At 33.5% G+C, this 15,053-nt stretch overlaps 2 protein-coding genes and 1 non-coding gene across 7 annotated transcripts; 1 reads left to right on the forward strand and 2 right to left on the reverse strand.

Annotated features, from left to right (window-relative positions):
• Positions 1-4,519: 4,519 nt before the first annotated feature.
• LOC105109647 (uncharacterized) lies at positions 4,520-10,061 on the reverse strand. Of its 2 annotated transcripts, XM_011004414.1 has the most exons (12): positions 9,756-10,058; positions 9,076-9,281; positions 8,585-8,673; positions 8,388-8,490; positions 8,085-8,263; positions 7,298-7,941; positions 6,994-7,206; positions 6,853-6,898; positions 5,844-5,953; positions 5,575-5,683; positions 5,364-5,471; positions 4,520-4,771 (listed from the first exon to the last, which is right to left on the reverse strand). In XM_011004414.1, the coding sequence occupies exons 1-12, from the start codon at positions 9,897-9,899 to the stop codon at positions 4,644-4,646; spliced, it is 2,079 nt and encodes a 692-aa protein (XP_011002716.1). In that variant the 5' UTR covers positions 9,900-10,058; the 3' UTR covers positions 4,520-4,643. The 2 variants fall into 2 exon arrangements, with proteins under 2 accessions (XP_011002716.1, XP_011002717.1); XM_011004415.1 differs by lacking the exons at positions 4,520-4,771; positions 5,364-5,471; positions 5,575-5,683 and having other exon boundaries at positions 5,867-5,953; positions 6,776-6,898; positions 9,756-10,061.
• A 20-nt stretch (positions 10,062-10,081) lies between these two features.
• TRNAS-AGA (transfer RNA serine (anticodon AGA)) lies at positions 10,082-10,163 on the reverse strand. The gene has a single exon. It is a non-coding gene; the product is annotated as a tRNA-Ser (tRNA).
• Positions 10,164-10,252: 89 nt separating this feature from the next.
• On the forward strand, positions 10,253-13,933 carry LOC105109648 (DNA-repair protein XRCC1-like). Of its 4 annotated transcripts, none has more exons than XM_011004417.1 (8): positions 10,253-10,340; positions 10,576-10,764; positions 10,868-11,056; positions 11,196-11,307; positions 11,733-11,818; positions 11,993-12,103; positions 12,357-12,443; positions 13,415-13,933. In XM_011004417.1, the coding sequence occupies exons 2-8, from the start codon at positions 10,618-10,620 to the stop codon at positions 13,760-13,762; spliced, it is 1,080 nt and encodes a 359-aa protein (XP_011002719.1). In that variant the 5' UTR covers positions 10,253-10,340; positions 10,576-10,617; the 3' UTR covers positions 13,763-13,933. The 4 variants fall into 4 exon arrangements, with proteins under 4 accessions (XP_011002719.1, XP_011002720.1, XP_011002718.1 ...); XM_011004418.1 differs by having other exon boundaries at positions 10,268-10,320; XM_011004419.1 differs by lacking the exon at positions 10,253-10,340 and adding an exon at positions 10,381-10,453.
• Positions 13,934-15,053: the final 1,120 nt, after the last annotated feature.

Below are 15,053 nucleotides of genomic sequence, written 5' to 3' on the forward strand. Positions count from 1 at the left end.
TTGAATTTGATACTTTTAGATTCTTTATATAAATTATTTTTTTAATCTCATTATTTAATATTTGATTTTTATAAAATTAGTCTTCATACTTTTTATTTTTTCTGCTTCCCCTTCTATTAGATTATCCAAATCCTATACCAATGGTCATGGGATTGGTGGGTTTATCTTGATTAATTTTGATTTTTTTTGTTGCTTTTCTTTCCAGTTTCATCCCAATATTTCTTTATTAAGAATTTTTCTTTGTTATTTGTTGTTTTTTTCTTTTACATAGTCATCATTGGCCTTATGACCACTATTAAGAGTTTTAAAGGTTAACTTTGTTAACTTTAATCATTTTTTATTTTTTTCATATAAAAAAATCAATTTCATCTTTCAATATTTTTTTAGAGTTTGTCTTTGTGCTCTTTTTTTTATTTATGAGGTTATCTTAATCATGTTTTCATTGTTGAGATGTTAATGAATTAACCCTAGTTGACTCAAAATTTTTTTCTTAATTTTTTTATTATAATAATTTTTTTAAAAAAAATTTCATGCTTTGATGTTTTTTTTATTGAGAAATTTTCTTTGTTGTTTTTTAGGTTTTTCTTTCTCCATGTTAAGTATTGATCTCATCATCACAATCATGAGTTTCGAAAGCTAGCATAAATTGATTTTTATATGTTTTAGGTTTTTTTATATATTTTTTTCAATTTCATATTTTAACAATTAATTTTTCAAGGAATTGATCTTTATTTTTTTTATTTTTTATAGAATTATCTCAATTATGTGCTCATGGTCATGAAATTAGTGGGTTAACGCATGTTGATCATACATATATTTTTTAATTTTTTTAGTTTTATTATTTATTATTGAGTTATTTTATAATTAAGATTTATGTTGTAGTTCAGTTTCTTTTTTATTTGTGATTTTTTTATCTTTTATTTACGCAAATAATTATTTGATTGAATATCTTAATATATTTTTTAATAATATATTTTTTAATTTTATTATTTAATATTAAATTTTTTTAACTTTAAAATATTTAATTTTTTTTTTATCAAAACCCTCGATGAAACAAACACGGGTACAAAACCAAGTACAAGCTGGTAGGGTAAAAGGCCTAGGGGGTCTATAAATAAAGAACTGTTTATTCTTCGCTAAAAACTATATTCTTCTCGACAGAGAGAACCAATGCAGACATCATCCATGTTAGGAGGAAGTGTTTTCTGTTTTTGTCTTTGAGCTGTGTGAATTTTCCATGCAACCACTGCAAATAAACTAGTAAGATAAACGTTTTAGGATTATTTTTTATGTAGAGTACGATAACAATTATTTTTAAAATTTATTTTTGATTTCAAAATATATTTGTTTTTAAAAAAGTTGCTCAATTATTGTATGAAACTAAGGAGAGTAGACTTTGGGTCCAATTTTCCACCATGTGTTTCGCTTGTCATCCCTCATGCATTAAAATCATCGGGAAAATTGGGACATGATGACAAACGTAATTGCATCTGCCTTGACTGTTGACTTCAACTATATATGTTTTATTAGCCTAATTTTACTATTTCTGAAGAAAAATAAATAATAACACTTACTACTCAGGAAAACACAGTTTTTTTTAAAAAAAACAATTAACTGCACTGGGACCATCGGCGACTTCATTGGGGGTTTTGTTCAAACCCCTTCTCTCTAACTAACTAGTTAGTTTCCAACCATATTCGATATAGAGGATGTGCAGGGAAGCTGACCGCTTCGCTTGATAATGAAGGGGCATGCCGTTTGACTGATTAAAGAGCATGTTCGAATGCCCAGATGATTCAAACGCTGTCATAAAAAATAATGTTTGGTCATTAAACGGACTGACATATGCCGATAAGTATTGTTTTTGAGAATATTTAATATTTATTATAACACAAAACTGTTCTTGGGTCATCTTTATATTAACCAAAAAGCCATGATAAGAGGATGGAAGAGCCCTGAAAGACAATTGAGTAAATTTAGTATTTAAAAATGATTATTATGCTAAAAAAAATTAAAAAACTATAAAGTCTTGAATATAAGTTTATTTATTTTTTATTTTAGGGGTAGCTAGGTAATTCTATTGTGCCAAAATAAAATCAATATATCCCTGTATAATTTGAAAATAACAATTGTATCATGATGACTAAACAATCTTATCTTGAATATATAATTTAAAGATTTTATGTCTCAATTAGTCATTATACTATTACTATGTCAATGTTTGACCATGTCAGTTACACATTTATTTGACACACATCCTCATAAGCCCGCAAACCTTAAATAAAGAGGAGAGACCGAATTTACTATATGCGCGTGGTTTCTACTTTCTTCTTCTTCTACTTTAAACGCTAATATTAATTTAGTAAAGCTTACTTCATAGAAATTGCAAAGATACAACTTTCAAGCCTTGCACGTATGAGATGTGAGAGTTCTCATGGAGACTGACTGATTTTTAGAGAACCAGATTTTCCACGTTAAATTCCCACATCCATCAGGCTTTGACAATTTGACTTTGACTACAAATGAATGGAATGTTGTTCGGAAGTAATCACCAGAATATAATCAAGAATCAACAACCGGTCCTGTATTTTCATTTTTTTTTTAAAGTCTAATGGCTACGTGTTCTCCTGATTTTTATTTTTTTAAATTTTTAAATTTTTTCTACGTGTTCTCCTGATTTTTATTTTTTTTAATTTTTAAATATTTTGATATCAACAATAAATTTTTTAAAATAAAATTTTTTTATTAAGATATATTTTCAAGTAAAAAATACTTTCAAAAGTAACCAAAATATGCCCTATCAACAATAAATTTTAAAAAATAAAAAGTTTTTATTAAAATATATTTTTAAGTAAAAAATACCTTGAAAAGCAACCAAAAACACTCTAAAATAAATAATATTGCTTCTAATTAATTTTCTATGCTTTAGCTTTTTTTTTTTTAACTCATTAAACGTACCACTGAACCTTGTATAATACAGAAAGATATGGCCCTCCCTGCTGTTATAATGTATAATGGTTAAATTAATAAATTGTTTGATATCTCATGTGACTTAACCAAGTAATTATTTATAATGGTTAAATTAATAAATTAAATACAAAGAAACTACTAACAATTAAATTCTTATTTCAATGACAAAGCAAATTATACATTTTACAAGAAAAAAAAAAAAGCATCAATAAAATCACTTTCATTAACAAGAGATTAATAATAAAAATATTCCTCCATGCTTGAATAAGTCATGTCTTTTTACCCAACTCGAAGATGGTTAGAATGTTGTGGTGGAACATTCCTTCGTTGATCAAACCTCCTCCTCCTTTTTTTTTTATAAAAAAAAAACAATTAATCTCCCGTATATTCAACCGACATGACTTTTCGCGATAACAACAGTGTCTCCTCCTCCTCCTTCCCTCCTGTTTATCTCAGTAATGCTTCAAAATAATGAATGCAAGTTGCCAATGTGGAAACTTGGGGAACCGCCAAAAATATTGGTTGCAACCCTGGCCAGTGGTCAAGGCAGGGACTACTTGGGCATCATCAAAATTATAAGCGGCAAGAAAACCGCAGCTTTCAAATTTTAGAATTCTAGCTAATCAAATCCCTATCATGATAGCTAATAAAATAAAAAAAAATATTATTTTGATATATTGTTGGAAAAAAAACACACGACTTGCACTCCTAAACACCCTACAAGTCCTTCAGTTTCTTGAACTAGGGTTCAATGAGAGAGATTCCATGCAGAAATTAATCTAACAATCTTCTTGACAAGGAATGCCGAGACCTCTTCAGAATAAAGAAGCAAAGAAGTGCAAGTACAGTAACTCTTGAACATTTCAAATTAATGGAAACTTATATATTCTCAACTTTGTATAAGATTTTCTATCGTGGACCTTGAATCCTCACGGGATCAAGGCCGAGCCACAGCCACAATTTAAGCGGAAGAAGAAAACCAAGTCATACAAATCAAAATCAAAGTCAAGAAATATTGATGGCTCCAGAAGCTAAGGCAGTATATAATAATATAAAACTTGTCATCTGTGTCAAGAAAAAGGAGGCATTGCTACAATTTTGTGGGACGTTAGACCTAAGGGAAATCGTTTCACCTTCCAAAATTAGAGGGGAAGGCCTTGATTTATTTATTCAGTAATTATATTATCTGCTTCTTGGGCTGTAATGACCCAGCTATCGATGTCTCCTTGAACTATCTAATACAAATGGTATCGACTCTAGCATGCAGGCCACCGGTTCATGCTAACATAGTGAAAAAATGAGAAGCACCGGTCTCACTCACACCTATCATGAATGTGGAATGCGGTGCATGAGGAGGCCTAAGGTCCGTCACACCTCCCGCAAAGGCTGACTTCAAAAATGAACACGATATTACGATATAGTCATGTGGGAGGGGGACTATACCATAAGAGTCCATGCGTAATGCTGTGCAACTTTAACTAGCAAATATGGGTGTGTGATATCCTTTCCAAAAAAGCCACGAATCCCCACTCCCCCAGAAAGCAGCTAATTCAAAGCAAAAGACAAATTACACAATAACTGCACAGACAAAATTGCAAAGAAACATGGCCTTGACTAGCATTTTCCCTAAAAAGAAGTTATCCTTACAGTCCGTAATACCAGATTAAACTATCTCAATGCAGAGCGGCTAGTTTAACCAAATTCTTGTATTCATCAGAGACAAAAGACTTCACCTTGAGAGCAGGTTTTCGTTTATCATTTTGGGGTGTCTCGTACTTTATCCCAATTATAGTAGCCAAACCTGCAATACAGATATAACTTAATTGATCAACAAATCATGATTTTAGTCATAAAATGAAGAGACACCATGGCTTTGTATGAAAAGGATTCTGAAGAAATCAAATGAAAGTTTTGCTGTCCATTTTTTATTTAACACCCCTTGTAGCTGCAACTTTCTATTTCAAAAAGCAAGGAGTCTTCAAAGATAATTACAACTCCATAAATCAGTTATTCTGCTCTGCTAAAAGAAAATTTCATAATCATAAACAATATGCTTATTATCCCTTTGAAAAAAATGTCTCACTCGGCAGAATGTAAAATTAAATAAAATTATTGAATTATCAATTTATTTTAGGATAGCGAGCTTGGCTTAAGAGTTTCCCTTGAATTTAAATATCAAAGACAAGTGATGCTTCTTCATACATTAGAGTCGTAAAAATGGAGAGGCAACACAAAACATTCCATCAAACAAACATAGGAAAAATTTGAGAACCAATTTGTTAAACATATTAGCAATAAAAGATTTCAACACAGTCCGACTATATGCAACACAGTATCATGACAAAACAAATTCCTTGTATATTGAAATGCACAGAACAAGGTATGAGACTTACTCCCATGAATGCGACCATATAAAAATCTTTCCCCCTTCCAATACTCCAAAGGTCTTGATTTAATCCTGGTGCTTCGCCTTACTCCTGTTTCCCATGATGTACCAGAAGCTATGGAAACAATATGTATCAAGTTGTCAACACAATAACTTTGAGAGAGGAAAAGGAGAGAAAGAGAGCCAGATGATGGTACGTTTGACGCAACAGTGAGCACCTGCAAGGCTTTGCCTCCTAGAGAGTGATCTATTCTTGCGTCCTTTGGCTGTACATGATTTTTCTTTGTTTAGTTTATTTGTTGATACCACAGGAGGATCCTCCACCCTCTGTTCCACAGGATATAATAACAAATTTCAAGACAAACTTCCAACAGAAGAACATGATCCCTTCCCTGATCATTAAAATACCACTGGCACTCACCAAAATCATAACAAGTGAGCAAAAGCAGCAAATTCAATGAAAGAATGAACAAGAAGAAATATAAACCTCATTATTATGTTCCAGGGTGCTGGCTTTGGTTTGTTCTAGGTCCCTGTCTTGGGTTGCAGGACAACTATCCATTGCATGGTCTTCAACAAATGCAGCACTTAATTGTTCTGCCACAGAAATAGAAAAAAGGAAAGGACATAGTAATGTCACAACAATCAATCATGTAAATGAAAAGGAGAGAGAAATCAGAGAATCGTAATGCATGCAGAATTTTAATAAATATCTACAATTTTAAACTCCTTATTATGTAATCGATTGAGAACTGAAGTCAACATGATTCATTCGGTAAACTTCTCATTTTTCTTCACAGTACAAAATACATTCATCGTCTAAACTTCCTTCTGTTCTGGTACCCAGACATGCAAATCATCTGCCTTGCATTAATTAAAATGGCTTTGCACATCCATAGTCTACAACATAATGAACTCTTTGATTGTTCAAAGCTATGGTGAATTTAGTCTTCACTCACTTCAAGTATATGAAACCCACACAAACAAAAGAAAAGCAAAAAAAGAAAAAGAAAAGGCAAAGGTGGGAGTATCAGGTATGGAAAAGAATTCACGCATGATTGCCATTGAATAAACTAGTGATTGAGAATAAGACCTAATAAACCTTAAAGGAGTTGCTAGGGGGCCCTGTGGAAGAATACAATTGTGACATATGCCCTCAAATTGTATGTTGCTGCCTTTTTTATGGGGTATACCAAGGATGGAGTTATAAAAATCACTAATTTGTGTGGAGTGTGTTTCAACGTCTAAATGTTTTTGCTTTTCTGTAACCACCAAGGTGCAGGTTTACTTTTGAGAACAGCCACTTCATGCAAAATGCTGAAGGAAAGGCTATCTCCAAATCCCCTTCAACGCCCACTGTAAAGGCCCCATAATAGGTAATAATCTTATGGCCTCAGCCATAAACTAACACCAACTTACACTTTAGGCAATTATCATTTTGCAAGTTGCATCTGACCAGTGTGTTTCTTGTAGAAAACAGAGAAAGATTGTCATACCAAACTGATCCCGTGGGTTCAAATACTCCATGGCTGTGTCATCAGGCTGTGCAGATGCAGAACTTCATGAGGTAAGATCCTGATCAAGAGTTTCAAGACAAAGCAAATGGCAAAGCATAAGCCAGTGAAGAGGAAACTCACCATATCCTCCAGTTCATTTTGCCTGTTTGTTCGAATATCCACATCACCACCACGCAGACTTGAATTCTCATCTATGACCCCATCATCCACACCAATGTTGCTATTCTCCACCTCAGCACTGGTTTTGCTAGGACAAACAATACTACCAGAACCAAGACTACTCAAATTGCTGTTCAGAGATTTATCTACAGCTTTCTGCTGAATATCTTCTACCTGCATTGTAGAACCTCACGAGGTAAGATTCTGATCAGGAGTTTCAGAAAATGCAAATGCCAATGCATAAGCTAGTGAAGAGGAAACTCACCATGTCCTCCAGTTCATTTGGCCCATTTGTTTGAACATCCGCATCACCACCAAGCTGACTTGAATATTCATACATGATTCCATTATCCACACCAACATTGCTATTCTCCACCTCAGCACTAGATTTGCTAGGACGAACATCACCACCTGAACCAAGACTTGTCAAATTGTCATTCAGAGCTTTAACAGCCACCTCAGTTGGACTACTATTACCAGCTGTTGTGTCATCTTCTTCAATTATTAGAGAATTCAGCACTGGATTTGTTGGTGGATTTGAATGTAGTATGTGTTTCCTCAATAATGCTAGCAAAGCCAGTTGACTTTTTGGTGGAGTGGGCGAGCCAAAACTGGAAGTAGAATTTCCTGCAATTTGCTGCTTCATAGGAGTTGAAGTCCTTCTCGGTAAATTATGTATATGTGATAACACATTCCTAGGCTTTGGCAAATTCCCTCCCAATGCGTTCAAATTGGTCCTTTGTACATAAAGCAGTTCAGGGAGGTTCAACTTCTCTATGCCAAGTGACTTGACCTGCAAGCGGTCCTGTAACAAAGTGACTGCCCCATCCCCATCCAGCTCTTCACAATCACAGGCAAGCAACTCATCTAGAAGTTTATCTACCCTTTTCTCAGCCTTGGCCATTGACACTACATGGAAATAATTACAAATGTTACCAGGCATTTTATCCAGGAAAAAGAATGCCGGATTTTCTATTGTACATAATAGCTGCAAAGAGGAGAGAATCAATTTAGAGTTGATCAACCTTGTTCCTGAACAAGAAGCCACTCACCAGCTAGTTCTGATTCTTCTAAGGCAACATTTGTTGATTCCATTAGTTGTAATGCAACAGCTTGACTTACTGTTTCTTGTTGTGAGCCAGGATTAGATGGACTAAAAATGTCTTCTATAGAAGTTTCCTGGAAGGACATGGTTGGATAGAGATGTTGATATTTAACTGTCCTAGATCTCCTGAAATGTAGAAAAATGCTGTGTGATATGGCCAAGCTAAAAACAAAAGGGATGAAACACACGCAGAAATGGCTAGGTAATATAATGCCATTTATATAAAACAAGAAATAAACATTAATCTTACCCAGGCATTCCAGGTCGACGAGGCCGTGGAGCCATTGCCATACTGGATTGATTGGAACCAATTGAAACACGACCTGTCTGTTTTGCCATTTCTTTTTTAGCATCTGGACGGCAATCATCACATAATAAGCTACTCTTTCAATACAAAAAACTTAACAACAACAACAACAACAATCAATCAATCAATGTGCAAGTGACCTTCAAGTCTTTCAAAAGCCAAGAAGAATTGCTCTGGGTCTTTCAGGTTATCCATATCCAAAGTTGGTTCCAAAATAACACTAGGTTGACTGCAAATCAAGACATGACAATTATAATAATTATATTTAGTACTCAATAAAACCACCTTCAATGTAAATTAAACACCAGCTATATCAAATAACCATTTTAATCTATAAGCTTTCAGGTTAGGCCTCGAAATATGATTTATGTTATTATATTCTAAAACACTCTCTCAAGTTTAAGTTTTAGGTTCGAAGTTTATAGAAGTCCACTTATTATTAATTAAGTTTAATTATAATTAGAAAATAAAATAAAAGAAGTGGGATTTGACTCGTCATCAAATACAAGACTCCGCTATGTCAAAGGACAAGCTTTGAGATCCAATATATTATTTATATTATTCTTTATAAAACAATAACCTCCTTTTACTTCTATCACTCTATTTTCTTAGAGATGTAAACTGGTTTTACCTTGAATTATGAATCAAAGAAAACCGAGCACGCTTACGCCCTAAACCCGGTCTTCGTGCCCGGGGACTTTCCGCGGCCTTTTGAACAACAACTTCAATTTTATCTTCAGGCATTGCATCATTTGCCAAGTCCGCATTGACAAGTCCTGAAGTAGCATCTAAAATACTTTTCGCCTGCTCTATAAGTTTATCAGAATTTTTGACAGGCTGTAAATTAAACACATTATCAAGAAGTTAGTGAATTCGAAAATCCAAGTTTATAATAAACAAACATTAAATAAAGAAAATAAAAACTTAAAATTTCTTAGAAGCCTAAACTGAGCACAAAGTTCACAAAATTACAACAGATGGGAACAAATGCTACAATTTCTCAGGAAAAAATAAAAGGAAATCAGCAGTAAACACACTCAAATTCCACAAATAAAACCCTATAATCTGAGCCTAGAAATCCTTTCTGAAAAAACAAAAGCTGATAGTAAGGAAAAACGCCGCATCTCGTTAGGCTAAAATTGAAGAAAAATGTTAGCCAGGCGCTTTCACTTCAAACCTAGACGAGTAGACAAAGAAGAACAAATTATAAAAATAGAGGAAATTCTGTATAAGAAAATGAAAAATTGAAGTGAATATTCCGAATAAGTGAAGAATACTCCCTAAAACAAAAGGAAAGAGTGGGGGAAGTACCAGGGATTTGAGGAAATTGTGCGCGGAGAGAAGATCATCATCTTGATGAGGATCGGGGTCACAAGGAGGCTTCGAAAGAGAACCTAACGATCCGTGCAAGATAGACAATCCGCTGTATCTCTGCAGAGGATCCTCCAAGTTCATCGTTTTTTTTTTTTTAAAAAAAGGCAGAGACAGTGGAAGACAGAGTGGAATGTGGGTGGGCTAGTTTTAGTCGTTGGATTCGAAAAGACAGAGCGGGATGGTTTGCGTGTTTACGCCAATGGAGAGTGGAGCCCCTTTGTTTTAGACAATTTTTTCAAAGTTAACTTAAAAATTAAATTCAGCGTGGACGGCAGGATTCGAACCTGCGCGGGCAAAGCCCACATGATTTCTAGTCATGCCCGATAACCACTCCGGCACGTCCACTTCGCTGTTAAATGCACCAGATACTTAATATTTGTATTGAAAATATTCCTTGCGTAGGAGTGACACGAGAAAAGAAATAAAAAACACCTAAAAGTTAAGACCCCCAAATTCTTTGCGGGGCCTGGCGGACACAGGAAAGACTAAGGAGGAAGAAAAGATAGTTTCTTATCTCGCCCTGTAAGTTCGATTATTCCTTTTTTTTGTCTTTAACTCTCCAAAATCACTAGTTTTGTTTTCTTTATCTGTCCATTAGTTGCCAAGGAGATTTAATTACTGGAGTTTGTGATTTGGTTGTGCTTATTTTTGTCCAAATTGAGCATGCAAGTACATGTTTACAATACCAGTTAGATTCTGATTTTGATAGCAAAAAACATATATACATGCTTCGGAGAAATTGAAGATTTTTGTGCAGCGGAAGGAGACGGGAGAGATCATTATTATTTTAATTTGAATCATGTCGGATTCAAAGAGAAGTGGTGAAGGGGGTAGTAGTAAAAAGCGAAATCTTCCTTCATGGATGAGTTCTAAAGACAATGAGAATAAATCTCATGGGAAGAAGGCAGCAGCAACTTCTGCTGAAGATGAACAATCTACACTTCTGGTATTGCTCATGGCTTCATTGATGGGTTTAATGATGTGACTTTTGTGTTTCATTTGACTTCTTTTTATTAATAATGATTATAATGTATGCTTTGATTTGGCAGGATGGTGTGGTGTTTGTATTGTCCGGGTTTGTTAACCCTGAGCGTGCTACATTGCGGTCCCAGGCTTTAGAAATGGGAGCGGAGTATCGACCAGACTGGACCTCAGATTGCACTCTCTTGGTTTGTGCATATTCAAATACTCCAAAGTTCCGACAAGTTGAGACGGATTGTGGAACCATTGTTAAGAAGGTTGTTGCTGCATCTAGTATATGCGTTTGCAGTGTCTGAATCAGCAGCCTTTTCATTTTTATATTCCATTTCATACCTTGTTTATTGGTTCTTAGCAATAATTTGATGCAATGCTTTGTTTGCTGTGTGTTTGCCACAGGAATGGATACTAGAGTGTTACAGCCAAAAGAAGCTAGTTGAGATTGATAGTTATCTTATGCATGCTGGGAAACCTTGGCGGATATCCAATACTTCTCACGAAAGAGGCAGTGGTAATGTAATCTCTATCCTTTTTCCAAATATTTTTGTCAAGGGATAAACTTTCTTTTAAGTCTTATTTCTCAGTATCACACATCTTGAATGCTTTTAGCATATTGAACAAATAGCTTGTTTATGCATTCTTGTCATGATTCTGACAAAGGATAATACGAAGCAGCTTGATGCTGCTTTCAGGTAACCTGCGTTTGAAACGTAAATTATAGTAGGTCGCAAACGTAAATTATAGTAGGTCCCACACACAGTTAACAACGTTTTATATTTTACCAAACGTTTTGTTTTTGTGGTTTAATTCAAAAGCTGAAGCAAACCACAGAAACAAACACTCGCTATGTGTTTGATATTTTCTCCACATTATGTTTTGGGAGTCACCCCCCTTTCCCTTCATTTAGTCTGAACACAAAGATTGCTTGCAATTCAGATCAAAAGGCATCCCCACCTAGAAAATCTGAGAAACAGGTCAAAAGTGGGTTGCATTCAAAGCCAACTGCTTCTGCATCCTACAAGGTTAGTGTAGTATACTAGTGTTCTGATGAGGGAATTGCAACAAGCCTTACTTGCATTACAACCATTCCAGTATGATAGAGAAATTTTGTATATACGTGACATTTTAATTCTTTTTCAACAATTCTTACATCTGCCACCAGTATTTAGTTGTTTGTTGTGACACATGTTTCTCAGGTTAGAGCATCTAATCCCACTAAAGAGTGCTTCTCTCCTTCTAAAGTGAAGGAGTGGGTTATTGACGATTTGAATAGAACCATCTCATGGCTGGAGAGTCAAGAGGAAAAGGTAAGTGACATCTAACAACTTGATCTGGCAAAAGCTTTTCTTGGTTCACCGGGAGTTTTCTTGAATGTGGGAAAAAATGAAATCTGTTTAGAGCAGATGTGTCACATATGAATATGAAGGTAGCTTTGTGTTTCACTCATCATTATTTTAAGCTGGTCAAAACATGCCTAACCCTGCTGCGTTTCTAGCTATTTGTGTGCAAGTTGTGCAGAATATATTCTAGGAACCTGATTTTAGTTTTCCTTTTCAACAGCCAGAGCCAAGTGAGATTAAACAAGTAGCTGCAGAAGGCATCTTAATTTGCTTACAAGATGCCATAGATTTCCTTGAACAAAATCAGGTATAATCTTCTCACAGACAATGACACTATTCAAATCCACAGTAAATTTTATTCTGATTTAATTCACATCACCTTCCATTGAAAATACTGGCTGCTCTCGTGGTGAGTGAAGATATTTTAAGGCAAATCCTATAAATTGATTAATTAGTAATGCTGATGTTTTTGCTTTTTGCTCGTAGAAAAATGCACTTGGCTTTTCAGTTCATTGTGATTTTTAAATGCGGTCCTCTAAATAGTTGTAATTTTTTTCCGTAGACAGTTTGCTTAAACCACCTTGCTTTGGCAGATCATTTACTCTTTCTATACTTTTTTGGATGATTTACTTATAAATGTTTTTCAGTTATGTTGAATGCTAGCATTGCATTGCATTGCATGCACTGTTACCCTTTGTAGATTTTGGTTATATTGCACTTCCATTCTAGACCCAAGGGAAGGGGGCAGGTCATTTGTCCTGCTCTGCACACCAGGATCGTGATTTCATCACTCTTCCTTCAGGACAACTGTGCTCTCCAGAACTGATAGTGGATTTCCCTTCAGAAATTCATCATCAGTTCAATCCTTGTACTAGTTGGGAGTGAAATCTATTTAAGTTTTTTTTTGAAGTATTTGTACTAGTTGGGAGTGAAATCTATTTAAAGTTTTTTTTTTTGAAGTATAGTTGGTTTTTAAAATGTTTTTTATTGTAAATGTATTAAAATAATATATTTTTAATTTTTTTAAAATTATTTTTACATGAACGCATTAAAATAATATAAAAAAGAAAAAAACTTAAATTTTTTTATGATATTGCTATTTTTAATTTTTTAAAAATTATTTTTACATTAAAGCATTAAAATAATATAAAAAAGAAAAAAAATTTAATTTTTTTTATGATATTACCAAGAGGTATTAATGTTACCAGCATCTATCGATTCTAGTTTGGCTTACATTTATAAATACCGCTCTAAAATTTGTCACTATTGTCTGCTTAGGATGTCCGGAAAATAACAGATCAGTGGAATGTTGTCCCTCAAGCAGTTGAGGAGATGGTAAAGCTTGTAGATGGTGGAAATGCTTCATCTTCTCTTTCAAAGGAAGATCTCTGCAGGAAGGCCAAGGCATGTAAAGAAATCTATGAAGCAGAACTTAGCAGTTTAGATGGTTCAAAGAGTAAGAAACGAAGGTTGAAGAGTGATGAAAGTGGGATTAGTCAAAGGACAAACGCCGTCACTGGTGATGATGCAGCAGAGTATGACAGCGATGAAACAATTGAAATGACGGAGGAGGAAGTTGACATGGCGTACAAAAGTATTGCTTCTAAATTTTCAAATGATAAGTGAATTTAATTGTTCCTGAAGGGTTTTGTTATCTTGTACAATAGATGTTTCGATGATCCTTCATGAACGCTCAAAGAAAATTTTGAGAAATGTGTATGATCAACAGGCCAAAAGCGTCTTCTGTATAGCCTCCTGGGTGTTGAATTATTAACAAAGACTCTAGATACACCTTTATTATATTCTATGACTATTATAACCCTCAATGAAAAAAACATTTTTTAAAAAGAGGCTATGGGTAGGAGAGTTTCAGTCTTCTTCATTTATAATTTGTCATGAGGTTGACATGGACTTTTCCTTTTTATTTTGAACAGTAAAATAATTTTATTACTATTTAGATTAAATTTTTAAAGCTATTAGGCAAAGGTGCTTAAATCTTTTCAACTTTTAAAATACATTAAAAAGAAAACTTTGCATTTTGAACCTGCAAAAATAAAACATGGGTCTTTTGGTCTTTTACTATATTTTTTTTGTTAATTTTATATTTAGAGGTAGTTTGGTTTTATTCAAGTTCATTAATTAATTTTAAAAATAAAAAAGTTGTAAGTCCGTGAGAGGTAATCATGGTATCTCATAGTGGCCAATCCTGCACTTCTATTAAATCATTAGAAGGGTCATTGTGTTCTTTTTGGTTAATGCAAGGCGTGTTGGTAGATGTGTGAGAGTTTATTACTAACAAGCCTTTGTTTTTTCCTCTCTTTTTCTAGAAAATAGAACTTAACCCTTTTTATTTTTTATTTTTTATTTTTTATTTTTTATTTTTTATTTTTTATTTTTATTTTTTTGATTTTTTGATTTTATTTTTTGACCTTTTAATACAATTTTATTTGTATCCGGTTTAGTACTTCAATTTCAATTTATCATGTTTTGTTTTTTTCCAACTTAGTCCTTGTTCTTTTTGTCTTTAATTTTTTGTCTTGATTATTTTATAAAAGTTTTATTGGTTTTCAATTTTATCCTTTAATCTAAGTTTATGATGTATTATTTTTTTAATTTAATCCTTATTCTTTTATTTTTTTTGTTAAAGTTATTTTTCTTTTCAATTTAGCCCTACAATAAAAAAATCATAACTACCCTCTAATTTATTTTTTATGTTGATTTTCACTCTTATTATTTTAATTTATCTCACATTAAAAAGATAAGTGGTTTTGTTGTACCTTATAAGAGGGACACTAAATCAATAGATTTAAATGTTAGTATGAAGACCAAATATACACACCGAAACAACACTTGACATTTGAGCACTTGGCATTTGACATTATATAAAATAAATATTTTTTATTTTTAGAATTAATGA

Source organism: Populus euphratica, unplaced genomic scaffold (assembly GCF_000495115.2).
Source record: "Populus euphratica unplaced genomic scaffold, PopEup_1.0 scaffold224.1, whole genome shotgun sequence".
Classification (NCBI taxonomy): Eukaryota; Viridiplantae; Streptophyta; class Magnoliopsida; order Malpighiales; family Salicaceae; genus Populus; species Populus euphratica.